The 26,620-nt window shown below is 39.6% G+C and overlaps 3 protein-coding genes and 1 long non-coding RNA gene across 4 annotated transcripts; 2 read left to right on the forward strand and 2 right to left on the reverse strand.

Moving 5' to 3' along the window:
* Positions 1 to 921: 921 nt before the first annotated feature.
* On the forward strand, positions 922 to 7,544 carry si:ch211-117n7.7 (Monoacylglycerol lipase ABHD12-like). Its single transcript, XM_046071273.1, has 13 exons — positions 922 to 1,155; positions 3,394 to 3,509; positions 3,602 to 3,707; positions 3,818 to 3,937; positions 4,079 to 4,109; positions 4,214 to 4,259; positions 4,573 to 4,702; positions 5,514 to 5,551; positions 5,640 to 5,719; positions 5,810 to 5,892; positions 6,032 to 6,110; positions 6,242 to 6,372; positions 6,496 to 7,544. The coding sequence occupies exons 1-13, from the start codon at positions 1,064 to 1,066 to the stop codon at positions 6,515 to 6,517; spliced, it is 1,074 nt and encodes a 357-aa protein (XP_045927229.1). The 5' UTR covers positions 922 to 1,063; the 3' UTR covers positions 6,518 to 7,544.
* A 955-nt stretch (positions 7,545 to 8,499) lies between these two features.
* Positions 8,500 to 19,901, forward strand: tm9sf3 (transmembrane 9 superfamily member 3). The gene is made up of 15 exons (XM_046070255.1): positions 8,500 to 8,680; positions 9,709 to 9,904; positions 10,067 to 10,189; positions 11,561 to 11,721; positions 11,877 to 11,954; positions 12,400 to 12,531; positions 12,802 to 12,968; positions 13,341 to 13,435; positions 13,558 to 13,688; positions 14,441 to 14,580; positions 15,890 to 15,958; positions 16,049 to 16,195; positions 16,763 to 16,846; positions 16,969 to 17,045; positions 18,294 to 19,901. Exons 1-15 carry the CDS (start codon positions 8,579 to 8,581, stop codon positions 18,359 to 18,361), a joined length of 1,770 nt encoding a protein of 589 aa, XP_045926211.1. The 5' UTR covers positions 8,500 to 8,578; the 3' UTR covers positions 18,362 to 19,901.
* Positions 19,902 to 20,051: 150 nt separating this feature from the next.
* On the reverse strand, positions 20,052 to 26,430 carry prdx3 (peroxiredoxin 3; the record flags this gene model as incomplete). Its single annotated transcript, XM_046070256.1, is given in 7 exon segments — positions 20,052 to 20,233; positions 20,509 to 20,674; positions 21,366 to 21,469; positions 21,695 to 21,830; positions 22,154 to 22,295; positions 23,021 to 23,132; positions 26,171 to 26,430. Coding segments are annotated over 7 exon segments (747 nt in total). The 3' UTR covers positions 20,052 to 20,182.
* On the reverse strand, positions 24,054 to 26,176 carry LOC123983840. The gene is made up of 2 exons (XR_006828303.1): positions 26,112 to 26,176; positions 24,054 to 24,861 (listed from the first exon to the last, which is right to left on the reverse strand). It is a non-coding gene; the product is annotated as an uncharacterized LOC123983840 (long non-coding RNA).
* Positions 26,431 to 26,620: the final 190 nt, after the last annotated feature.

The raw sequence follows: 26,620 nt of genomic DNA on the forward strand, positions 1-26,620 counted from the left end.
TTCATCAGTTCCCCCCTTGTGGTTTTGGGATGATTCCTCACCGTTCGCATGATCAGGGACACCCCACGAGGCGAGATCTTGTGTGGAGGCCCAGACCGAGGGAGGTTGGCGGTGGTGTGGTGCTTCTTCCATTTCCTGATAACTGCACCGACAGTTGATCTTTTCTCTCCAAGTTGCTTTCCGATTCTCTTGTAGCCCATCCCAGCCTTGTGCAGATCAACAATCTTGTCCCTGATGTCCGTAGAAAGCTCTTTGGTCTTGCCCATGGTGCTGATGTTGGATGCTGGTTGTTTGGGTGTTGACAGGTGTCTTTTATACAGGTAACGAGGTGAGGCAGGTGTATTTGATGTAGATAATTGGTTGGGATTGGGGCTGTGTCTTAAAGAAAGACTAACTGGCTTGTAGGAGCCAGAATACTTGCTGTTTGGTAGGGAGTCAAATACTTGTTTTTCCTCATCAGATGGTTATCAATTTTTATAAATTCATATGATGTGATTTTCTGGAATTTTCTTTGGGATTCTGTCTTTCACTGTTAGAATGTACATATGATTAAAATTATAGATCGTTGCATTCTTTGTAAGTGGGCAAACCTGCAAAATCAGCAAGGGGTCAAATACTTATTTCCCCCACTGTATGTGATTTATTTATAATTTTTTTGCAATGAACTTTTAATTTCTGACATAAATGGAATCATATATATATAGCTATGCATACAGGCATTTGCTGTATATTTTTGTAATTTTGTAATGTCAATTATGTAATTAAACACTGGATTGCAAAAGTCTGCCTTTTGTGTTGACACAACCTCATCGCCAGACAATTTTTTATATAGCTTAAGTGCCAGACCAGTAACATAGGCAAGGAAATACTGGATTTAAGGTGGCGTCATGCGTATCGTGTGCTTTGTAAATTAACTGTACAGAGGCGTCACGCAGTGCTACCTTAACAATCCCGGATTCCTCCCCTTCCTCTGGACTTCGATAAAACTTTTAGTTTGCCGCTAACCAGTGATCAGAAAAACTGCGTCACATGTATTTTACTTGAGTAAGACTGAGGTTATACGATGAAGAAAAGGGTCGTTAAAAAGGCTGATTCATCCTCCGCAGACGGCGGAGTCCAGAGGACCACCAGAGCCCGGAGGAAGGAGGGGGCACCGTGAGTTAGATACCGTTTAAATGTTACTTCACTCATTACAAAGTTAGCTCAGTTGTGGAAGTGTTAGGGTTTCTGCTGTCATAAGTTTCGTTCAGACGTGGTGCTCACAGGTTGTGTGAATGATCAGCTATCGTTAAATAAGGTTTCTGAAGATGAGTGATTATTGCTTTTCTGTTAAACTGATCAAAATCCATAAGCTGGAGTTTCGAAATGAATGTTAGCTAACTTTAACGTTAAGTAAAGGAGTGACATTTACCTGTGATAAGACTTGTACTGATTTAGCTGATATACAGTGATAGTGATAAAACTCCATAAATATATCAGTATATATAACGTTATATAGTATATATATATAATAGCCCTCCAGGACTTTGTTTAGCGTATAACGTTGTATACGTTAGTTACATCTGAAATGCTGTAATGTTAATGCAAAGGTTGTGTCATGTTACTTATTAACATAAAACATGTAGAAAAGGGTATTTAAGAGTATTTAAATGGGCAGACAAGTTCTGGCTGTAATGCATTTATTTCCTGGAAGTGTTAAAAATAATAATATAAAAATAATTTGTTGTGAAGGACTGAAAATATTCTGCAAAATTGTGATTATCCCGTAAACGTTAGTCTTCACATTCATTCATAGTTCAAGTTGTAAAAGCAAAAAAACCCCAATAAGATAAATGAATTATGTGGTAAAAATACTACAAAAATGGGCAGACGCCTGTCCTGTAGAGTGGTTGTCCAGTAGAACAAAGGTTGCATTACATCACACTGCAGTTGTGCATGCATTAAAATTCAGGTGTGAGCTTTTGGACTTCTTCTAGAAAAAAAATGAAGTGAACAAGAAAGTATAAAAGCGTTAACTCAGATACCAGATGAGGCTACAGTTTGATGGCTGCTGAAATTAATGACCTCCTATATGTTTCCCTACAGCAGTGTGAAGAAATCAGTCTTCAACTAAAAGGGCTCTTCTGGCTGATTAGAGTGTTAATGGAGGGGGTGGGATGCATTGTCCATTAATTGGCAATAGTCTGAATAGCATCCTTTTTTCTGCTGTTGCCTCCAGGGAGTCAAGACCGACTCCAATGACAGCCTGCATGCGTGGTTAGATTATTCAGTTCTTCTCTCCCATAGTAATCTTTTCATATTAATACTGCGACCACAGACAGGGAGGGAATGTGGGCCTCAGTATGCATTCCCATGTACATCTGTTGCACCAGTTTTTTGTAAAATGTACCTACATTGAGCTGCAGGTGGTTCTTTTTACACATCTCAACAAGGTCATCCACCTCACCTTCATCCTCCCCTCACCGTCCTTTGTATATTTAACACATAAACTATATTAACATGGGGTTATGGAACACTGCCTTTATAGGGGTGTTCAATACAACGAACTGACTGAATCAGTGGATTTTAGTGGTGGAGCACCTTTGTCAGCTCAGCTGTGATTCAGTTTGTTACTTGTTAAAAGACAGTGAAAGCCACAGAAACAATCATGATCTGATAACTCTGCCTCTAGTATTATAGGCTGCTGAGCTGTTAACTTGATAAACAGTGCTTCTGTAGGCAAGTTTTCTACTTAACCTAAACGTGACGGCTTGGACCCAAACGTACTAAAGACTGATGTGTTCACTGACAGCGCACTGATGCGACTGCTTTGCTTAGGGGGAAAAAAGTGAACAAACAACACAGTCAGTGACTACAAATCTTTGAACTGAATTGAATGAAGTGATTTGAATCAGTAAAGTGACTCGTGATTTCCACCTTTAGCTCCTCAAAACTGCTGAGTCATCCAAAAACTTCTTCAGCCATAATGAAGTAGCGCTGCAGCTGAGGTTAGATGTAAAGTGGGTTAAAGATGGGAGGTGGGAGGTAAATGTTGTTACCATAGTGGTGATTTGGTGTTGTGACACTTATTCAGACTGGACACATGGGTTGTTCAGGGAGTGTCAGCTTATATGGCTTTCAAAGATGGGATATTAAGTAATCAATAATCCATAACAACTGTTGTTCAATCAACAGATGGGGATGTAGAGTGCTCTTAACACTGCTAATCAATCAGTTGTAGTCTGTTCTAGTTTAGCATGGTCATAAAAATGACGCAACAAGTATTTGAATTACTTGGAGACCACCTGGAGACATCTCAAGGGCCACTGGAGGGGTTATATGCCTTTACTGACATAAGATAATAAGATGATGGTTAGACGGCGTCACACTGGTTTTATCTCTGTCTGCTCTCAGATCCCAAGGGTGGCTGAAAAGAGGCTTATTGGCCCTCTTTGTTATCTTCATTTTGGTGCCTTTCTCGCTGAGAATACTCCCAGAATTAATCCAGCACCTTGTTTACACTCACAGAAGTAAGTGAATTCCATATCTGCCTCTTGGGAGAACTGTAAATCCTCACATTGCTCACAAAAAGAGCCCTCCTCTCTTCTTTTCCTGTTTGTAGTCAGGGTGCCGTTCTTTGTTGACCTCAGCCGACCTGCTGATCTCTCCCTTAATCACACCATCAACATGTACTTAACATCAGAGGAAGGCATCTCCCTCGGTGTATGGTGAGTATGAGTCAAGTTTAACATTTTTCTCTTGTCTGGCATCAATATCAAATACTTTTTTAATGATCGGTTGTGTCTCTAAGCTGGTGTATTGTTTTGAACTGTTTAAGGCACACAGTGCCTGAAAGTCAGTGGAAAGAGGCGCAGGGGAAGGACTTGGCATGGTACCAGAACAGGTTAAGCGATGGAAGTCCAGTTTTCATATATCTTCATGGGAACACAGGCACAAGGTATAATAAATAATGCATTGTATTGTAGTTGGCTCCTGAAGAAGCAGAGAGTAAAATTGCCACACAGCTAGCAATATTTGGTTTGGGGTTTTTTTGTTTGTTTTTTGGAAACACCAATTTTTTTATGAATCCTTCCAACAGGGCAGCCACTCATCGGGTGGGAGTGGCAAAAGTGAGTGACCACAAACACAAACCTATTAATCTTTCGGAGGCCTAATGAAGGTATGAAAGTCCCAATAGCCATTCTGATGACAAATAAGCGTTATGTGTCAACAGGTATTGAGTGCACTTGGTTACCATGTGCTGGTGCCTGACTACAGAGGTTGGTGCAAATTAAGATTTATGACTCTTCTTCTGAACATTTTTTCCATCTCTGTGCTCCTTTGCTTTCTTATTGATTGTAACACACAACCTTCTCACATTGATTTAATATAATGTGCAGCCATGTGAATAATGTAGTGTAATGCAGTTGTGCTTGTTGAGTTGTTTATTGGAAGGCAGTCAAAAGTCCACAGTTCATCTTTAGGTCAGAGTCTAGTGCAGGTTTTCTCTCTGAGTGGCTGCCACCTGGTGGCAGTTAAGAGCAGCTCTGTGATCTGTCAGTGAGCGGTAGTTGATGTGAGAAACGCTTGCAGGGTTTGGAGATTCCACCGGGGAGCCAACTGAAGCCGGTCTGACCACTGATGCCCTCTATGTGTATAACTGGGTCAAAGCACACAGTGAAAACAGCCTGGTTGTTATCTGGGGACACTCTCTCGGCACTGCGTAAGTCAGGAAAGACTCCGAAGAGTAGTATTTTACTCAAGTAGAGACACTCTTTCACAAGTATGAAGGCCTTTGATCACTGCTGTAGTAACTGTTTTGGCATTGTGCATTGCATATTTCTTCGAAATATTAGACTTTAAACTAAAGTAATAGCCTGCAACATTAACACCTTAATGATACTTTTGCTATTTACGTCTTATTGTTATAAAACAGCAGCAATCTCTAGCAGTTAGCAGAGCAGTGAGAAGAGTAACACAGAGCAACACAACATGTATCAACAAGAAATCAGTGCAGTGCAAAACACTTTGAATTCAACACAGAATCCCTGCAAAAAGAAAGGCGTTCTCTAAAATAGTGATTACCTACATAATTGAAAACTGTAGCGGTTTGTGATTGGAGCATGTTACGGAGAGAAGTCCAGTTTGGAAAGATGAGTGGATATACACAGAAAATCAAAAATACAGTGTTACAGACAGATCTTGATACAGACAAATTTAATACAATCATGTCTAGCAATAAGATACAAATTCAAGGCAAAGTAGTAAGTGGCGTACTAAAAAAGAAAATCACCTACAGGTATTTGAATAGTCGTAATAAAAAGCTGCTTCTCATTTTTCCTGCTTGCATAGTAAATTATTTAGTTACACCAAACCAGTCCGACTCTGTCATCAGTAAAATACATGGTACATTCATGACAGAAATGAGAAGAATTATCCCACAGCTACAATAAATGAATGAAGAGGAAAGTGTTAGCTCAAACTATACATAAACTGGAGAAACTGAAGCTGTTGCTCTTCATGTCTCTGTGCAGCGTGGCCACCAACACCGCTGTAAAACTCATCGAGCAAGGTAGGTTTTGCTAACAGTGAATTTTGGCAAATAGAAGTAAGAGGAAGTAATTCCAACATCAATATGATGACTATCCTCTTCTTTTCAGGTGTGGCTGTTGATGGTGTGATCCTGGAGGGTGCTTTCAATAGTGCTCGACAGGAAATAACAAGTCATCCCTTTACCTGGGTAAACTCATCCAACTTAACCACTTTTGATATTGTGTCACTGTGTTACACAAACCCCTTTAATGTTTTTTTTTTCTCTTTCTGTTGAAAGTATTATTGGACATTTCCAGGTTCTGGGTACGTTTTCCCAGAGCCATGGGCAGACAACAAGGTGGTCTTTCCCACTGAAGAAAAGTAAGTTCTTATGAAACGCTAACATGCTGGTTATACACAACAGTATGAAATGATGCATAATATCAAACACTGATCAGCTATTAATATTGTTGTTACCAGTCAAATGTAATGACCTAATTTGTGTTTTGTTATTCTGCAGTTTGAAGAAAATGAAAAGCCCAATCCTTTTCCTTCATGCAGTTGACGATCACTTAGTGCCCATTCACATCGCTCAGCAGGTATTACTGTCACAGAAAGCTACATGTAAACTGAGGTGGTAGTTTCCTTACAGCTGTAAGTGATAAAGAGTCTTCTCTTGGATAGCTTTTTGTTTTAGGTAGACTGAACTTTCTCTGCTTGTCTCTCTCAGATGTATGAGGTGGCAGCAAGTGCCCAGAATGCAGAGCGAGTCAAGCTGGAGCCATTTGACGGTTCTGGGCTATCACCGGGGTATCTGCACAACGGCTTATACAGAGACCAGCGTCTGCCGGACATCTTAAAGTAAGAAACTATTGCACTGATAATACTCAGAGTGATTATATTCTGGTTTGGCGAATCGGTGCCTGTTAAATTATCTGTTTTTCTTTACTACAACATGGATATCTCATAATGTCTCCTTTGTAGGAAGTTTGTGCTGTCATTGTAATGTTGGAAAGACGACTAAAGCAGAAAAAACCCTGCCAGACTTCAGACGCAGAGCACTGAATTAATTTAATCACACACTTTATCCAAATATGTTGTCTTTGCGGTTGCACATATGTGATTTAACTTTAGATTTTTATGAATACAAAATGTTTTTGTTGAATGTTCATTATTTTAAGAATGAATGCAAAAATTGTTCATACAAAACTTAATTTTTGGGTAAGTTACAATAGCATACGGTGCTGATGTGTTTTTTTCCCCTGTCTGTGGGTTATCTGAATTATCAGAACTAGAAATGATCATTCCCATTATTACAGTAGGTGCCCTCTACATTGTTGTGTGGTGCTATTGCTCATCTATATTACCGGATAATGATTTTGGTAATCCAGGTTTTGAGATGTCTGTGTGTCAGTGAGAATTCAGAATTATACAAGGTGAAAAGATGGCAAATTTCTGTTCTCTGACCTTGTTATCATAAGTGTGGTTTTAGGGGGGAAAAAAAGAATTATACATTTATTTAGTTACAGAATGTACTATATAGTTCAAGTTTAAAGAATCTCAGGTCAAAAGCCATTGCCGTTTAATTACATTATATTGTATGTGTCAGAGTCAACCACAGTTCATGGGTCTGTCGGTCTCAAGAGGGTCTAACTGCAGACCTCCACTGTGGAGTCGCTTCCACTGCAGGCTCCGCTCTCAGTTCCGCTTCACTTCCTTTTAAAAGAGAACACGTAAGGTATTGGTCTCAGAACGCCACTTTACCCCTCATAAATTCACAATGGGTTGGCTAGGATTAATTTGGGTACATGTAGGACCATGTGAAGTCGCTTTGAAGAATCTAATCTGTTCAGCCACTTAGGTTCTTCTATGAGCCCAGAAAAATTACAAAAACAGATATGAGGGAATCTATTGAGACTAAAGAGTAGTTTTCTCTCAGAATTGCAAAATTCCTTGTGCTTCCAAATCTGTTCAAAACATATTTTTGATTGTGTAAAGCTGTGTTTTCTGTCCAATAAAAAAAATCTTCTGCACCCTTGGGCTGATTTCTCTCAATGCCAGGAACACTTTTGTGCATACTACATCTTAGCTAGCTACTGATTGTGGAATATATAGTATTTTTCTACTTATTTTAATTTTTGTTAATTCACATTTCTTACTGTACCAAGTCCCCACTGTAAATTGTAGTAGATTATGGTCATGTAGCCTACTATGCACTGTTTCACTACAAATGAATAACAGGATGTACCTTTCAACAAGGCCTTCTGACTTCATTCTGTACAGATACATGCATACATTTACATGTTGTGTACACATAAAATTTTAACTATATGTCACATTTTTTGTACATGTTAAATGACATCTTTAATAATTGAAAGCAAGTAAATAGTCCCACATTTGCGGAGTGGTGTCTTGAAAGAAAAATGTAATTGGAGTACCTTTGAACTACTGCTGAAGATGGAGCATTATCTAAAAAAAAATATATACTTAGATGTTGTGGGTCCGAGAAGAGAAGTATAACCAGATTTATTAATGACTTACAAGCTGGAGCCGCCATAGGCCACGGGAGAGATATATGTTCTCAATAAGCCATTGATTAATTGGACTTTAATCGAACGTTTTATTATCAGAGAAGCATGAACATTGTTGTTGTAAATGCATGAAAACGGAGTTATTGTACAGACGACTTTAGACCCATAGAGTGGCCTCATCAGCCAGTGAACAGACCTGTTTGTTGCACGCGTGGATCATGTTTCGTGCACCAGCTCTGTCAAAGGTGAGGCGAAGCTCCGGTCCCGGCAGCCGGGTGACGTGGCTGAAGTTTGCGGACGATGCGCGAACAGAGTTTCAATACTCACCGTTTGAGCCACCGCTCTTCACAGTGACTAGAGGCTGTGAGCCACGTGACTAGATTCAGCCAATCCAATGTGCGTGCGGTGAGCGCGCGTGAAGCGCTTACGCCATATGCGTACGACAGCATCCCTAAAAATTGCCTCTGTCATACAACCAGGAAGAAGGTGGGATAGCCCTGCAAAGCTAACATCCCCAATCGTCCTGTACACTTTCTATGATAATAATGGGGTCTTCCAGGTGGAAGGTGGCAGCGGCGGCATTTCTTGCTCTAGTGGGCTCTTTATTACCTGTCGACGCAGACGAACATGAACACACGGTAAGAAAGCGTTTTGAGAGGCCGATTGAAAAGTGGGAGCCTTGAAAATAATGGACGTTTGTGCTCTGTGTAACCTGCTAACTGTAGCTGCGACGGCTAGCTGCATACAAGAAAACACAATTATAGAGACGACGGAGTGCGTGGCCTGGCCCGTTGGATTATTTATCGATACTTGGTGAGCTATCAAACAGACAGGCTTTCAATTAGCTAGCTAACTTGTCATCACTTATCGGCCTAAGTGCTTACGGCTAACGTTTTCCTGCTAACTTGTTAGCACGTCTTAACACTGGTCTTCACAAGCTTTCCTTGAGCACCGGCGGAAAACTGCACTGAAGTTAGGCTAGCTAGCGTTTGTTAGATGTTCAACAAAATCAAATAGTACTTGTATAACGAACGTGTAACGCTTTTAGGCGCATGGTTGTCCTTACAAACCGGATTTCCCCGAAGTGATGATTGCGATCATGTTTGTTTTATCGACCAACGTTGCCCGAAACACCAGTTAAAACGACAGGGCCTCTCGGTGTTTCTTACTCTTCCTCGCTTTTGTCAGACCCAGGCGTCTTAGTTACACCTGGTTAACAAGTTAATAAGGTATATTACATTGTCTTCTTCACATAATCCATCTGTCTTATGCGTTAAAAGCTGGTAAGGTAGCAGGAGCCGAAATGGCTATGCAAGCAAACTCTTTTCTTTTTACACTGACGCATCAATAACTTGAGTGTTACATTTTCATGTCTTTGCATGGATTTGAATGCACTAGCGCTCCATTTACTATCAATTTCACTGGATATGTGATGATAACGTTACTTTAAGTCACCTTCTTCCAAACACCATTGTCTAAATCAAATGCGCCTGTAGCTGTGTTGTTACTTATGTGACGGTGAACATGTTTTTAAAAGTTATTTCGAGTTTTTATTGTAGATTATCAAACCGCTGCACCTCCATCTATTATGAAACCAGTAGGGCTAGCAGAGCTGGTGTAGCATACCTGGACTTCACAATGAGAGTACTTGTTTTTTCCTTTGCAGTACACAGATAAGGAAGAGGTAGTTCTGTGGATGAACACAGTGGGGCCTTACCACAACCGACAGGAGACGTACAAGTATTTCTCTTTGCCCTTCTGCGCGGGCTCCAAGAAGACCATCAGTCATTACCATGAAACACTCGGAGAGGCTCTGCAGGGAGTGGAGCTTGAATTCAGCGGCCTAGACATAAAGTTCAAAGGTATTCTACTGTTACACTGACATTCACCTGTTGAGCACACATGAACTCAAAAGGGCATTGAAATAATAATTTGTCACTTGTCTCTCAATATTTGGGTCTATTGTTTTCCACACCTTTTTTTCCAATGTAACCAAAATAATGTGGTATTTGTGATCCCTGTAGACGAAGTCATGCAGACAACATACTGCGAAATTGACCTGGACAAAGCCAAGCGGGATGCCTTTGTGTACGCAATAAAGAATCACTACTGGTACCAAATGTACATAGATGACCTGCCCATCTGGGGTAAGTGACACAATTTCCTTTTTTTTGTTTTTATTAAAAACTGGCATGTAGGCTAGACAGACCTCTAAGAAATTGCCAGATACTCAATACATGTCTGTGCTCTGATTTGTCCTGTGATTTGGAGTATTAATGTGGTATTTTCTGGCTCTGCCTATCTGCCTCTTCCGTATGGTCTCAGTTATTAGTTAGTTATTTGCTTATTAGTTCATTAGGTTTTCAGTGATACTGGTGTCTTGTGTGTGAGTGCGATTATCTTGATATTGGGGAGGTTAAACCAGTTCTTATTCATGTGTGGGAGTGTCCATTCATCCTCTGCCAACCTACTAGGGGCGGAACAATACACACAGCCACGTATCAAATGGCTTTCTAATAGGCCCTCAAGTCAGTACGTGTGGTGAATCAAACCATTCAGCATGGGTTTTGTTCAGAAACGGTCCAGTACTCCGGTTGATTAGCGGCTATCTTCAGTTGCAGTCAACTGAAATGTTAAAGTACTTTAAAATGTGGTGCTGATGCACATTGTAGAGCACTCCTTAGTGACTATTTGTGACTAATTACACCCCTAAAACTTACAGAGGACCTGACGTTTTGGTACATTCACATGTGGAAAAGAGCCTTTTGCCTTTACCATTTTTTTTTCTGTGATAAGAAGCATATTAATGAGTCACTGTCATTACAGACTCTTCTAACAAGCTATCAGCTATCACTCACATACTTGGTTTGTACAGTGGTGACACTCCCACTGTTGCTCAAACACAACTTTAAGCCAGTGTTGTAGGTAGATGGTGGGGCACTGGTGTTTACTCAGACAATGCTGTACGTATGCCAATTTCTCAATAAAGATTTTGACTTTATATAACCATACCTGTTGCTAGTGCTATAATAAGAAACTGTCTGGTGCTTATTAAAGAGGCAAACACATACGTTTTTGTTTTATTTTCTTGTTTTATTTTTTAGTGGCCCCACATCTGCTACATTATGTGTTGCCAAAAGGGAATAACATTATACTATACAAACAGGATGATAAATGTGCTTTTTTAAAACCTAGAATAAAGGATAGCCAGTTGGGAATTGATTCAGAGAGATTTGATTGGCATCAAACTGATTTGCTCAGAGTTGGAGATTGTTTACGGTGGCCTGCAGGGATAAATTTTGAAAACCGCTGAGGCCTAAAGACTGAATGGAACAGATGAATACAGATAATGCTGTTTCAAAGTTAATGGGCAGTGTAGCAAGTGACCTTTATTTGGTATTTACACTCCCTGATTATTGATGTTATGTAACTGAAGGCTCAGTGTTTACACCTGTCCATTTGAACACTTCTGTAAGAACCAGATCTCTAATTCAATGCATGTCAAAACATTTTTTAAGGTATTGTTGGGGAGGCCGATGAAAACGGAGAAGATCATTACTTGTGGACGTACAAGAAACTGGAGATCGGCTTCAATGGCAACAGAATAGTTGATGTAAATCTGACCAGTGAAGGCAAAGTCAGACTCGTTCCAAACACGAGAATCGCAATGTCTTATTCTGTGAGTACTGAATGACCCAATCAACCCAATCAGTGGGCCTTTTTATATGCTAATACACATTTTATGTCTGTAGTATGTGTCTTGGAATGTCATGGGGTGCAGCAAAATAGTTAATGTACTTATTATAAGAATGGAATAAATCTGTCCTATCACAGGTGAAGTGGAAGAAGTCAGATGTGAAGTTTGAAGACCGATTTGACAAGTACCTTGATCCATCCTTCTTTCAGCACCGGGTGAGTTGAATATTCTTAGAGATCTGTGCTTCATCATGCAAGCCAAAAACACCAGTGGCTTGTTTAAAGCTTGCGTATTACCTTTCAGACGATATGGGTTGAGCCTCATGCCACGGTAGGTATGGTGTTATTGACCAACACGATCGCTGCTGGTTGAGTTTTTAAGTGGCAAGAATCTAGCCTGGCTCTTCCTTAAAGGAAGTTTGGCTGATGAGTGTGAATTTTGGAGTCCACCAGCTATTACAGTCAGTGAGTGAAAAATGTGTTTCCTGCCCTGACTTGTGCAGTGAAGCTGAGCCCACTGAGAAATATCCTGAGTAATGAATTCGGCGAGTTTTTACTGATAATCACCACAACACAGTTCATTTTGTATTATTATTATTATAAGTTTGGGTATTTAATATTTTATGTTTTGATGTGTCTTTAACATGGTTACTTCTTTTAGATTCACTGGTTCTCCATCTTCAACTCTTTCATGATGGTCATTTTCTTGGTGGGTCTGGTGTCCATGATTCTGATGAGAACACTAAGAAAGGATTATGCCAGATATAGCAAAGAGGAGGAAATGGATGACATGGTAAGCATTGACTGACTGAGTAGTTTTCTCTTGAGCACATTGTTATTTTCTGAATGCAGACTTGTAGGGAAGATAACATGTTTAGGTTTTGTCATCACTGTTTTCTTTGAGTTTTAGTGAATAGTAGGTTTGTCTTTCAGTTAGTCTTTTTTCTATTCTTTGTCCTTTTTTGGGAAAGAAAACAAAGAATCTCGCACACTGTCCAAGACTTTATGGTGTGTAAGAACAATTTTTGAAATTGCTTCTCGTTTTGCTTTTCGTCACCATCAGGACAGAGACCTGGGAGATGAATACGGGTGGAAGCAGGTACATGGCGATGTGTTTCGGCCTTCGAGCCATCCACTGATCTTCTCCTCGCTCATCGGCTCCGGCTGCCAGATCTTCTCCGTCTCCCTCATCGTCATCATTGTCGCTATGGTTGAGGATCTGTACACAGAGTGAGTAATTGACAGCTAACTGCCTGGTTGTTTTTGTACCACCTTGTTGTAATTTTGAGGTTGGGATCAGATACCTTTCAGATCCAGTTTCACATTAGTATAATAGGTTTTATTGAGCTTTTTTGATCTTTGAATCTTACGAATTTCTTTCTAAAAATTGTATATTCTCTCAATTAATATGTTACCTAGAGCAATGCTAAAAACTGGATAAAACATGTGGCAGTTAGAAATGAAGTATAACTTGTGTACAAATGGGGAAAACCACAAAATGAGTGGGTCATTAGAGGAGGGAAAGGAAGGTAAAACAGGGGAATAAAGCCCAAACACTGAAGGAATAGTGGACTTCACAGGACTTATCATTTATCTCTGCAGGAGAGGATCCATGCTGAGCACAGCCATCTTTGTGTATGCTGCCACCTCCCCTGTTAATGGCTACTTTGGGGGAAGCTTGTATGCAAAACAAGGAGGTAATAAATAAAAAAAAGTTCATGCATCACATTCTTTCTTTCCTGGGCAAGGGCTGCTGGCTTGATATTTAATTTCAAAAGCTATTGTAAATGTCTCTCATTATGCTTTTTGATTTGTACAGGCAGAAGATGGATTAAGCAAATGTTCATCGGGGCCTTCTTGATCCCAGCCATGGTGTGCGGCACTGCCTTCTTCATCAACTTCATCGCTATCTACTACCATGCCTCCAGAGCCATCCCATTTGGCACAATGGTGGGTTTGACACAGCAACACCTCCCTGAAAACCACAGAGTTATGAAGAACATCCTCCGAGTCAACAGCTTCAGTTTATCTGCGTGGCTGTGCTGCGCTGTGGTTGAAGTCATGATATTGAGTAATCAGTCATGGAGCTGATAGACAGCTCAAGTAATGAGAATAGTGTTTGTCCTTGAAAATACATTTCAGGCTAGAAAATAATCTGTTGCTTCATCTCAGGAACATTGATAACAGATCACATCATATACGACACATTCCACGTGACTCTGGCCCCCTGAACTCTTAAGTTTATTTCGGCATTTATTGCCAAAGTTTCCAAAATAAACAAAACAACAAAAGCATTAATGCTTTCCACAGAAACCATTCAGTTCATTAGTGTCCAGTAACCGTCTTGAAATTAAACCATGAAAAAGCCATATGACAGCCAACCTTGTCATTTCAACAGAAAAAAAATCTTAGTATTTTCTGGCCTAACCTGAAGGTCATCTGATAATAACCATGAGCCTGTATGTATTTGTTATCCCTCTAATTTAATGCGCATTAGTGTTTATGGTATTTGTAGGTCTTGGTTGGGCTACAAGTATTAATTCTGAAAATCTAGGAATCAAGAGATGCAGCACCTCTTAATATAATTTCAACAGTTTATTACAAGTCATAGCCAAAGAACAATTGAGCTAAATCTGAAACCTGTCTGTTGGCTGTAAACACAATCCATCTAATCAGATACTAATCCCTTTTGTCTCCTTCAGGTCGCTGTCTGCTGCATCTGCTTCTTCGTCATTCTGCCGTTAAACCTCGTGGGAACAATTCTGGGGAGGAATCTGTCTGGCCAGCCAAACTTTCCCTGCCGAGTGAACGCTGTGCCGCGACCGATCCCCGAGAAGAAATGGTAGGTGTGGCTCGACACACGCAGGGCCGATTTAGTCTCTGAGTACAGAAGTTTTAAGAATTTTGTACATGCACACTGTACAAAAACGGTAATTAAATCATACTATTGATCACAGACCACACATTCTGCACAGTACTAACAAGGACAAACATTATTATTATGTGATCTTTTCTATTGAGAATTGACAAAAGGTTCATTACTTTTGTTTATAAAATGGCACACCTGTCACAAGTAACCAGAGCCAAATCTAACATTTAAAATTACTTATTACTTACTAAGATTTATAATATGAAACAAAGAAAAACAGCAAACAACCTGCAAAATTGGGGGATTTTTACTAGATAAATTAATTTAATACATTAGATATGTCAAAATACTCAAAGTGGGTTGATTAAGTGATCTCAGCACTACTGTGCAGCATCTGGTGTGCATTCACACATTATGGCAAACAGTGTATTTATGCTTGCAGAGGGAAGTGTAATGACAGTGAGGAAGTTGTTCTTAATGCATAGAATGAGTCCTAAGTCTTGTAGTGTCTGTGTTCAAGTGTTGTTACACATCAGGATTGGAGTAGAAAATGGTTCTGTCTGCACAAACTCTTTGGGTAATGAAAAATAGCAAAGCAATAAACTTTGAGTGTTTTAACATTTACAACCTTGTGCCAGGCGCTGTGGCTGGCTGCCAACAGGAAACAGTAGCAGGGCTCGAAATGAACTTTGAATAAATTCTGCTTTCAACTGTCCCAGACTTAACAACCAGTGTCTCAACTTGAAGTTCTTTTTTAATACTTCATTCTACATAATAAATATAGTTCAGTAACTCTCATCACTTCATGGACTCACTCTGGTCCACCATGGACGTTCCACTCGTAGTTTACTGCACTTACATAGCCACAATCTGTCATTTCATTATTCCTCGCTGGTTGAGTTACTGTTTCTTGTATATTTCTAACTATTTGGTCAATAAATGCGTCACTGCACCCTGCAATGCAAATGCAAATCCGTTTCTGAAGGCTGTAGGTCTTTACATATACACACTTTCACAACTTGTCCCAGACACCGTATCTTCTTTTCCCATGTGCTATTTGTATTGTCCTCAGGGACAACAGGACATCCTTAATTTGCAGCACTGAATGGTAGATGTGACTTTAGACCACTGTCAGTCTTTGCGTGGATTTCCAACCTGTCTGCGCCTGTTCTGTTTTCCTTCTTATAACACAATAAGTCATGTATCGTTGCCCTGGAGGGGGGACTCTGATGTCAACAAAGCATACAGTCATATTCATGTGTTGAATCTTGTCATCTCTCAGGTTCATGGAGCCGGCTGTCATCGTCTGCCTCGGAGGAATCCTTCCATTCGGGTCCATTTTCATTGAAATGTAAGTCTGTGCTGTAATACTGAGCAGGGGTTTGTATGCGGGCAGAGGATCCTTGCAGCAGGTGTCATGTTTTCTGTCCTCGCTTTTCAGGTACTTCATCTTCACATCTTTTTGGGCCTACAAAATCTACTATGTGTATGGCTTCATGATGCTGGTCCTGGTTATCTTGTGCATCGTGACCGTGTGTGTCACCATTGTGTGCACGTACTTCCTGCTCAACGCTGAGGACTACAGATGGTGAGCGTAGATGTTTTTCCACAGTCCTTGACACAGACCTTTCCTGCATAGTTAAACATCATGTTCACCTGCCTCAGTCCCTAATCAAGAGCTTAGAGAATTATTAATGTTTCAAATGTCAGTAAAAAGCCAAAAAAGTGACCTGAGCTATAGTACAAGCACCCTGTAAACATACTATTGATTATATACTAAACACATTCTTCTTAGTGCTGGACCAAAAAGTATTGTCATTATGAAGAACTCTTTTCTGTTCTAATTAATTGCCACAAGGTAAATTTACTGTTTGTAAAACGTAAAATAATTACACATAACCACATGTAACCAGAGCCAAATATAACATTTTAAAATTGCTTATTTTGTTTTTACCAACAACCCAAGATAAATTAATTGGATACATACAATATGTCAAACTACTTAAAGTGAATTAAGTAAGTAATCATCTCAGTACTGCTGTGCAGCATCTGGTGTGCATTCAAGCATTATGTCGCCAGTGAGTCTACCAGTGTCCTACGCTTCTGATCAAGTCGCTAACTTGCTTTGGTTTACTGCTCGTCTTCTCTTTTCCAGGCAATGGACCAGCTTCCTCTCCGCTGCATCCACTGCTGTTTATGTTTACATGTACTCCTTTTACTACTACTTCTTCAAAACTAAGTAAGTTTTGGACTTCATTTAACCACGTGAAATAAGATCAATCAAAAAAACACCCACAACAACAACATGTCAGAAAAGTCTAATCCATTTCTTACATGTTGTTTCATCCCATTGTATTTCAGGATGTACGGGCTGTTCCAGACATCCTTTTACTTTGGCTACATGGCTGTGTTCAGCACTGCCCTAGGAATCATGTGTGGTGAGTCCTCCATCCAGTCGTTTAAATACTGCAGGACCGAACTAAAAAAGCTCACTGCTCTGACAAGTAACATTCACTGAGTTTGGCTTTTATACACTCGAAATTTAGTCTAAAACTCACAATTGCAACATCTGTTACTTCACCAGAGTCTTGGAGTAAGTATGCTGCCACAACTTCATCAGTCAGTTAGATTTTTTTTTTAATGACAAAATAAATGTGAAGTCATTTGGGCAATCAGTCAGTGTGACAACGAGGCAGAGCTTTAATATTTTAGTTTCCAAAAGAATGGGCCTAATGCAAAGGCGCTGGGGTATTTTTATCCTATTATTAGTCAGACGCTGCATAAACTTGATATAAATGGTTTGTTTCAACCTGATGAAAGCGTAGGGGGTTCGTGAGTCGCCGTGCGTTCATTGAGATGATTGATCATTAGTAGAAACTTCACAAATGTAGCAGTGTAGTCGTGAGGGACCAAAAACAGAAAAGATGTGTCATTACAGCAGCATCGTACTGTGACGGAGATAAAGAGGGAATGATTTTCCCCTGGACAAGGGGCTTTGCCATGCCAAAATATTCCAATAAAATCGGAAAATTGGCAAAACACGATGATGGTAGCAAACAGAATATTATTTTTGCAGCATATTTATTTTTCTTTTTGTTTGTAGTTGATTTCTGTGACACATTCCACTTCAAATTCAGTCAGATTAAGGCATTATAATCCAAATCAAAAGTGTTTTTTTCCCCCCTGTGGATAAAGGATATGATTCCTACCACAAATTCTATATGCATGCCTAATGAATGCTACAGGTTCACTCGTACATGCCACTTGGGAACGAGTCTGTATGTACAAGTAGTTCTTGCATGAAGCCTAACGTCTTTTTAGGGCAGCCTGCACACTTTTCCCCCCACATAGGTTCTTCATCTTTCATTGCAGTTAAGTCTTTTCCTCCCCAGCCGCAAGCCGAACTCATTCAGCTCGTAGAGTAATAAGACGAGGCTGCCACCCACGTACCTTGAAGCACCTTTTGTGATGCTCTCTGTAATGTGCGCTAGCAGCTACTACATGTTACCCTCTGGGTTTGTTGGATGTCTGACTGGTTGTTTTGCTTTGCCTTGCTCAAACCTTTTATTGGATATCTTCAGCAGTAATCATGTTGTCTTGTGATGGATTTACCTGCAATGTGAGAGTAGTGTTTGATACTTGCCAGGTCACCTGAAAGAAACCCACAAAACACATTTGTTTTCCAGGTGCCGTTGGATACATGGGAACAAGTGCCTTTGTGAGGAAGATCTACACAAATGTGAAAATTGACTAAGAAGCGAAGCAGCAACACAGGGATATTAATGGATTTGCCTACGTGTATCCTGTAAGACGGCGGGCACAAGTCATTCTTTATTACTTTTCTTTCTTGCAAAGAGATTGTGAGAATCTCACTTTGTACAATGTAGTTTTTCCATTTTTCTGAATGAATTTCAACGCCGCAACTCAAAGTGAACAAGATGCAAATCTGCGGGAGATCAAAAACACAGTTCTGTTTTTATCAGTTGCTTTCAAGCAAACGTTGGGGCAAATGTTTAAGATGGCTTCTCTTCTCCAACCCAGTCCCACCTGAGACCAGAGAACATAAATGTTTATTGATGGAATAGTGTAGCTCTCTTCAGTGAAGAGGCCTAAGTGTATTGAAAGCCTTTGTTCTATTGTGTCAGAATATTGGAGAGTTGGGTTTGTGCCCGTGTTCTGACTTGATTTCTATTTTGTATTGTTGAAGTCACTCAAAATCGTTACACAATACAGTAGTTTGTTCAGATTTACTTTCACTGCAAAAATGAAAAAAAGTTCACTTGAGACTCATTCCCCCATTTCGACAATTCTTAATTCCCTGTAACAGTAGCAGTCCATCCACTTGATGAGAGATTTTAGTCCTGCTGTAGTTTACTGTACAGACAAGAGGGACTGATCAACAGTTGAGGTACAGTAAGAACTGATTTTTAAATGGATGTTTGATCCCATTTCCCCATTTAGCCGGGGTTTTCTTAATGTTTGGGTTTGAATGAAGTCTACTTGTAAAGATAATATATGGAAGGCGGAAGTGTATATAACCTTAATAATGTACCTTTAGATGTAGATCCCAAATGTATTTTCGTTGTACAGATTTACTACAGGGTGGTTTTTTTTTTTTAAATCATTCAGTTAAAAACAAAAAAAAAGGGTTTTGGTTTTTTTTGTCTTTGTTTGGTGCTTGGGATGGGGCTGGTGGCGCTGATACATCTTGCCTGAAATTGCATGAAGTTTTCACCAAACCATCTGCTCATCAAATTCCACTTAAGTCAGCGCTGTCAGTTTCTTATTTTTTCCCCCTGACTCAAAATGAAAAGGTACATTTAGCTGCCCAGTAGGCCTGCTGATGGACACTCATTATTTTGATTCATGACTCGTATATTATTTAAAGCTTTAAAAAGGCTCAACATCTTCTGGTAAGCCATTTCCCTCCTGTTCTGTTGCCTAACCTGAAACATCATTTGTGAATGTCAGAAGGAATGAGGCGATTGCTTTGTTCCCACAAACATACTGTACAGAGTGAAGTTTATGTACACTTTAAACTAGATGTTTTCATAACCACACAGTGCTGCAGAGTGTTTCAAACGCTTTTTTCCATTTTGTGTAAATACAGTATGTACCCTACTTGTATGAGAAGTGGCAATGCCTTTTTTTTTTTCCCCCCCTTTTCTAATTTCCAGTTCTCCCCCACTGAAGTTGATTTTGGCACCTCATGTTGTGTACCAATGTCTGATTAGACATTTTGAACCTGCATATTAACTTGCTGTAAAAAGAGAAAATAAACATGTTTATGTACAGGGGTTATTAAGTGTGGTTTTATGCAGTGTTGAGGGGAAGGTGAGTTTAATATAGACAGTCAGTTGGGAAAATAAGAGCCATGAATAAAACCGGGAAGTATCTTGTCACGTAAGAAATATTACAATGGCACATGACTCCAAACAAAAAGCTGTCGTTTATAAAGAATAAATTTATTATTGTATTCAGCTATGTATGAGTAATACCACTTAAACTGTAAACTAATTGTGTACATTTATTTTTAGATTTGTACCATTCAGTGCTTCATAAGAGTTTGTCGTCTTCAGTTGACTTTTTCAAAGTACTCCTTAGATCCTTCTGGGGTTGGTTTGATCTGAAAAACAATTACACAAAATAAATTTAAACTAGCTTCCACTGCGGCTTTCTCACAGACAACATTTTAAAGCACAACACAAATTGCGTATCCAGAACATATACACACACACCACTAGCAGAATGACGACAAAATAAAATTTAAAACACCACTACAACAGAAATGAAGAGGAACACTTCACTTTCAGTACTGAATGGATTGAGAAGAATATAGTGTTTGGGGAATGTCATTTTGAGCAGCACGTACAGATGGTATCAGGGGTTGAAGGAACTCACCGTTGGGGACTCAGGGGTCCAGCTGGCTGGACACACCTCGCCGTGGGTCTCCACAAACTGGAACGCCTTCACCAAGCGAAGGGTCTCTTCTACACAACGCCCCACTGGCAGGTCATTCACACTCATGTGCTTCACCACACCGCTTGGATCAATGATGAACAGGCCCCTGTAGGACAAAAATCCACCAGAAATCATCAAGCATCTTTCTAAACAACGGGTTAAGACGTTCTCTACAAATCATTTAAAAAAAGTAAAGTAAAACAACAAATACAGCAAGGCAACAAAATCAGTACTGTAGGTACAGAAACAGCAACAGTAGTAGTACGCGAACATGGATACAAAAATAAATAGCTGAAACCACGTTGAATTCTGTCTTTCATGTGCTTTGGGTAAAATCCACGATCTCCTAGGAGACAGTATGTATAGCGTGATCTTCTAAAGCTTCTGTGTGACGTGTGAGTATATGACCACCACACTAATATTGTACAACTTCTCCAAACATACACACGTCATATGTAACATACTGGCAACATCTTTCTCTTTTACTTCGAAAACATCTGGATTGGACATGCAAAGTTGTCAAAATAAAATTAAATCCCGGGGGGATGAAGAAGTCAAACAATCCTGCAGCAACATTATTATACATACCATTTAAGAAAAATACCTAGTATGTCTTAAAGCAGTTAAGTGACGAGTCCTGCAGGGTTCTTATCACACATTCCTACTGATTGCCTTGTTCGGTTTCTTCACTCATTTTATTTTTTTTTTGTTTTTTTACTAGCAAGTTGTAACACCGTGGCATCACTGTGCAGATAAGTACGTAAACAATTATATGTAGGCAAAGATAATGGACCTACCTCAGTGCAATGCCAGGACCCTCCAGCAGCACACCATAATCTCTAGAGATCTGCTTGTTGAGGTCTGACAGCAGGGGGATGTGGATGTTGCCCAAGCCTCCAGTCTGACAAAACACCATGTTTTAAAATACCCGTTAGATTAACACTGACACAGTAATTATTTCAGCATTACAAAGTGGTGTGAACGCAGCAGACCTACAGAACTTGCAGCTCAGTCATTTACTAAAGGCTCCTTCATGGCACACATCAAAGGATGAATGAAAGAACTCAGAGTTGAACCTCGCACCATGTGTGGGTTAATGAATAACTACTAGAAGAGATGAGAGTACCTTCCGTGGAGTGTTGATCCATGCCAGGTGAGTGAAGTGAGAGTCCACAGACACACCCACCACTTCACAGTTAACGTCATGGAACTCACTGGCTTTGTCGCTGAATGAGATGATCTCTGTTGGACACACAAAGGTGCTGCAATATGACAAACACAGAGAAAACCAAAAAGGCACTGTGAGGAAAATGTTTACTGACCCAATCACAAAATAACTGCAGTACATCTGCAGAGGACTGATGAGATTGAAATATTTTCGCTCAATAGTCACAAAGCACAAAGTGACTGGATGGGAAGAGGAGTGGAGTCTGTGTGATTTGAGTTCCCTCAAATTTGTACGTGATCAGAGGTCATTAGAGGTACCTAAAATATTTTTTATTACTCAAAGTACATTTAAATCAAAAGGTAGGGAAAGCCATCATGTTATTCACTTCATCTCTGCATGCATGTCACAAACACTCACAAATCCAGAGGGTAGAAGAAAAGGACCAGGTATTTGCCCTTGAAATCAGCGAGGCTCATCTCCTTGAACTCCCCATTGTGGACAGCTGTGGCCTTAAAAGCAGGAGCAGGCTGAGTGACAGCAGGGGCCCATCTGGAATTGCCTGATAAAGAAAAGTCAAACCATTTATTTATTATTTGCTTTTTAAAACCAAGCTAACCCTTAAAGTGTGAAGTACTGGGACTTCATACTGAAAACTCGAGAAATCTCTCTGCAATCTCACTTTACACCTAAAGTGATGGTAACACATCATGACTGCTTGTGCTACTGTACACTAATTTTTTTTATTTATTGTGTTAGTGAAATCTTTACTGATGGAAGCTATTTACTGAACTGAGCCGGGCAATTGGGACATGCAATCAATTTGAAATTCCTATTTTAACACCATAAGCCATTCTACAGTAATTAAAAGCAAGAATATCAATGTTAAGGACAGATACTTATCACATCAACAACAAATACCAACTAACAAAAGTTGAGTGTGTTACTGAACATTATCTCGTTCACGTGAACAGCTTCTTTCTGATCAGTTCGCTGATCAAATATCAAGTTCAATATTTTATATATGATAGGGCATACAGATGCCTTATTGTATACATTTCAATAACAAAAGTTAAACATTTTAATATCATGAAACTATTGCCCAGCTATAACCTGAGGCTGTGCTTTAATGACCACAACACACTGACAATGAATAGTGCATTTCAACTAGATCTTCCGGGATATCTGTACATGCTGAGGAGGAAAAATGATAAAATCTTTGCACTAAAATAGTGTTGACAAAACCATCCAGATCTACCAATTTTTTTCTCAATTATTTGCACATACTGGTAGAGAAACATGCTCTCTGAAGCGCTGGACCGGTGAGAATTCTTGCAGCCCCAGTTGCTCCATGTTGACAGGCTGCTGTGACTTTTAACCCTCCTGCTGCAACCCTTGCCTAAAACAAACAAAAACATATCAACATGAATAATCCACAAATACGCTGAAAGAATACTAAGCCAACATAACAGTTTTGTATCCCCAACATGAGGTCTAAAATGTAGGTATGAAGCTTAGAGATGTACACAGAAGGGGTTTTAATCTGTTGCATTTGTCATTCATGAAGTGAAAAGATCCCCCGCGGTCCTGTACGCAGGATAAGCGGTTGACGATGGATGGAAGGAAGTGAAAAGATGTCTTTCTATTATTTTCCATAGCTTTCTTTTGCTGCTGCCACTTCAGAGTTTAGTGAGCAAAGGTCTTGATGTGAGAGATGCCGAAGAGCTGGACAACCCCAGGAGGAGAGAGGTGCCAGTTCACCTCCTGGGCACTGCTGAAGGAGGACTTGAGCAAGCCCCTGAACCCCTAACTGCTCGGGGCGACACACTGAGTGGCAGCCCCCTCACTCTGACATCTCTCCGTGTGTTGCTATGGGTCCTGTTTGTGCATGTGCATATGTATATGTATTTCGGACCTGTGTGTAAATACTAACAATAATAACAGAGTGACATTGAATTTCCCCTTGCGGGATTAATAAAGTACATCTACATCTTCAAGGCTTGTTAAGAAACATTAATGAATGTGGGGTTGTGTTACGAGCTGAAAATAAAGCGGCAGACGAGGCAATAGACAGGATATCATCAGATTTGATGCCAACAGGTCCTGTGCCAAAAATGAATGACATCCAAGAGCTGCAGCTCTGAGACGGAGATGTTCAAATCCTATTCTACATATTGAATATTTGTAGATAGAAATATGAATAATTCCCTTCTAATCCTAAAAAGACATACATTCTTACTGTTCTAAAGAATATACTGGAATTGTAATGTATTAAAAATGCAATATGATATCCACGACATTTCAATAATGCAGAAACATGAACTTTCAGTTTTTTAAAAACAACTTTTCTTATAACATAAATTATAAATAATTATTGTGGGATTATTTTTGTCATTATATACTATCAATTCATGTCCACATGTAGTTATGAGAGGGAGGATGTCATTATCATCCAGTGCAGAGCCATAACAAAGCAGTTTTACATCTGCCACGCATGCATGCATGGATCAGTTATAGAACATACACAACTTACACGAAACATGCATGAGGTAGGCTAAAATAAAATACATTTAACAAATTTACAAATGCATATTAAGTCAAACTACTATTCTAGAATGAAAAAAAGGCTTAAAAGATATGTCTCTGACTATATCTATATGAGTGTACATTGTCATTCAGAGGAAGTCTCCTCTCCCTGCCCAGAGGGGAGTCATTGTATATATTAATTGCAGTGGGCAGAAATTACTTCCTGTAGCGGCCCTTGTTACTGCGAAGATGTAGGAGTCTCTTTTATGTCTGAGTCTGCAGTTCGTGCAGACAATATGAAGTGTTATCCATAATTTTGAGCAGTTTGTGCAACATCATTCTCTCCAAAACCAACTGGAGAGGCTCAAGGGCAGAGTCCCCAGCACAGAGCCAGCTCGTGTTCAGCTTCTTTTTGTCAGTGACTCTGATGCTCCTGCCCCAACAGATGGCTGCGAAGAAAGTTGTACTTGCAACGACACACTGGTAAATAAATATGCAACATCTTGTTGCACACTTTAAAAGAACCTTTATAGCTTCCTCAAGAAGTAGAGTCTGCTCTGTCCCCTCCTGAAAACAGCCTCAGTGTCAGTCCCGTGCACCACCTTCAGGCAACAAAAGTAATATCTTTTTATTTTACATATGTTAAAAAAATTAAAATTAAAAAAAAGGAACATGCTTAGTTTAGATATGAAAGGATACTTTCAAAAAGAGTGACATTAGAAATAGAACTAATGCTGCACATGTAGCGATATCACAGCACGTGTTTTTCACCTGCTGCCAAGGCAAAACACCTGCTGTGACAACACTAACTGCTGTTAGTAGAGAGGCACATAAAAATGTGTGTACATTGTGCCCTAGCCTGCACAATATGCTTTCTGTGAAGAAAATTCTGTTACACAGGTTACCTTGTGTGCTCGCTTTCCAAAATTAAATGATGAATCCGATTAATGCTTGTGAATTGTTTTAAGTCCATTATTTAGCCAACATTGTGTTTTGAATGGACAATTTTTTCACTGCAAACATTTGACAAAGTAGGAAAACACAGGCATTACTAATAACAATAACTTTTTGCTATTCAAATGTCCCACTCATAGACTGTATATGGTCCCACTAAGCAACACCAGGACCCTGAAACCAAAACAGCTAAAGATAATTTACAAGTGATATTCCTATAGAAATGCTTAAGCTGAACAAAAGACAAACTGTAAAATTATAGTAACAACCCAATTTGTTAATACTGAAAATGCTAAGTTTTATACTTTTATTCTCCTGTTGTGTTTACTTCCACCCAAAAATCTGCAGTCTCCCTTATGACAAAATAAATGCATACTAAATGACGCTGCACATATAAGGACCAGTACACATTTTGCAACAGCCGACAATTTCAGATTGACGCCTTTAATTAATGTCTTTAATTTCACCTGTGCTGGTCCTGTTCTGCCATATGTCACAATGTCCAGTGTGAAAAAGGTTTATTGTATGGAATGGTAACAACGTAAAATTATTTATTATTTATTGACTAATAAAAACAAAAAGTAATTGATAAAATAATGATTTACAGTAGCACATTGCGTTAATGTGAGCAATTTATTGAGTAACTTACTTTACAAAGCAACTCTTTGTGTTAAAAGTTTAGAAGGGAACTCTTACTCTGCTATATAGCTTTTTTTTTTAGAATATTATTAGAGTACATCTTGTGGACCATATTGTTCTATAACAGCGGCCGCGGACCAGACGGTTGTTGCCCAGGTTAAAATGTGCGACACACATGACATAACAGCGCCACCGTGCAGAGGTCAATTATTCATCACTACCAACTCTCCACAGTAGATAATTACTGGTTAATACATACCAAACTAAGGCGAAAGAGTTTCGATAGCAAATGTTATGTTGCACCCAAGTTACACTTACAGAGGTCCTGAGCAGTCTTCCAATGGTGCCTGCCATTTTGGAAAGTGTCAGAGGAGGGCGGTTTGAGCAGCTTATACGTCATTGACGCACGCGCTCGACGCAAACTTGTCCTCTAGAAAAGATAAATAGAAAATATTCACTTCTATGATATTCTGTTAATTGTATTTTTCAATCATTAAGCCCAAAACAGCGACACTGTTACTGGTACAAATGAAGCCCTAAAAGCATGAAAGAAGCTATCGTGCTGCCTTCAGGTGCTCCTCGTGAGCTACTCAGATGATAATTTGGAGTCGACCTTGAAGGTCATTCTGGCTGAAGAGCAGTTTTTAAAAACATAAGAGCGCAATTAAATGCCTTCTGAACAATGGGGTGGGGGATATATGGGGAGGATTATTTATCAAACATACTTCAAGTCGTTTTTAGATGTCTGGTTAATTATTTAAGAAAGGC

This window comes from Micropterus dolomieu, linkage group LG15, assembly GCF_021292245.1.
Source record: "Micropterus dolomieu isolate WLL.071019.BEF.003 ecotype Adirondacks linkage group LG15, ASM2129224v1, whole genome shotgun sequence".
Taxonomy (NCBI): Eukaryota; Metazoa; Chordata; class Actinopteri; order Centrarchiformes; family Centrarchidae; genus Micropterus; species Micropterus dolomieu.

Excerpts from the sequence above, each read along its gene's own strand:
- tm9sf3 (XM_046070255.1), top strand. The coding sequence starts at position 8,579 with ATGATAATAATGGGGTCTTCCAGGTGGAAGGTGGCAGCGGCGGCATTT. Across the intron at positions 13,436-13,557 it reads CTTGTATGCAAAACAAGGAG|GCAGAAGATGGATTAAGCAA; the intron begins GTAATAAATAAA and ends TGATTTGTACAG. Across the intron at positions 16,847-16,968 it reads TACTACTTCTTCAAAACTAA|GATGTACGGGCTGTTCCAGA; the intron begins GTAAGTTTTGGA and ends ATTGTATTTCAG.
- si:ch211-117n7.7 (XM_046071273.1), top strand. The coding sequence starts at position 1,064 with ATGAAGAAAAGGGTCGTTAAAAAGGCTGATTCATCCTCCGCAGACGGC. Across the intron at positions 5,552-5,639 it reads TGTAAAACTCATCGAGCAAG|GTGTGGCTGTTGATGGTGTG; the intron begins GTAGGTTTTGCT and ends TCTTCTTTTCAG. Across the intron at positions 6,373-6,495 it reads CGTCTGCCGGACATCTTAAA|GAAGTTTGTGCTGTCATTGT; the intron begins GTAAGAAACTAT and ends TCTCCTTTGTAG.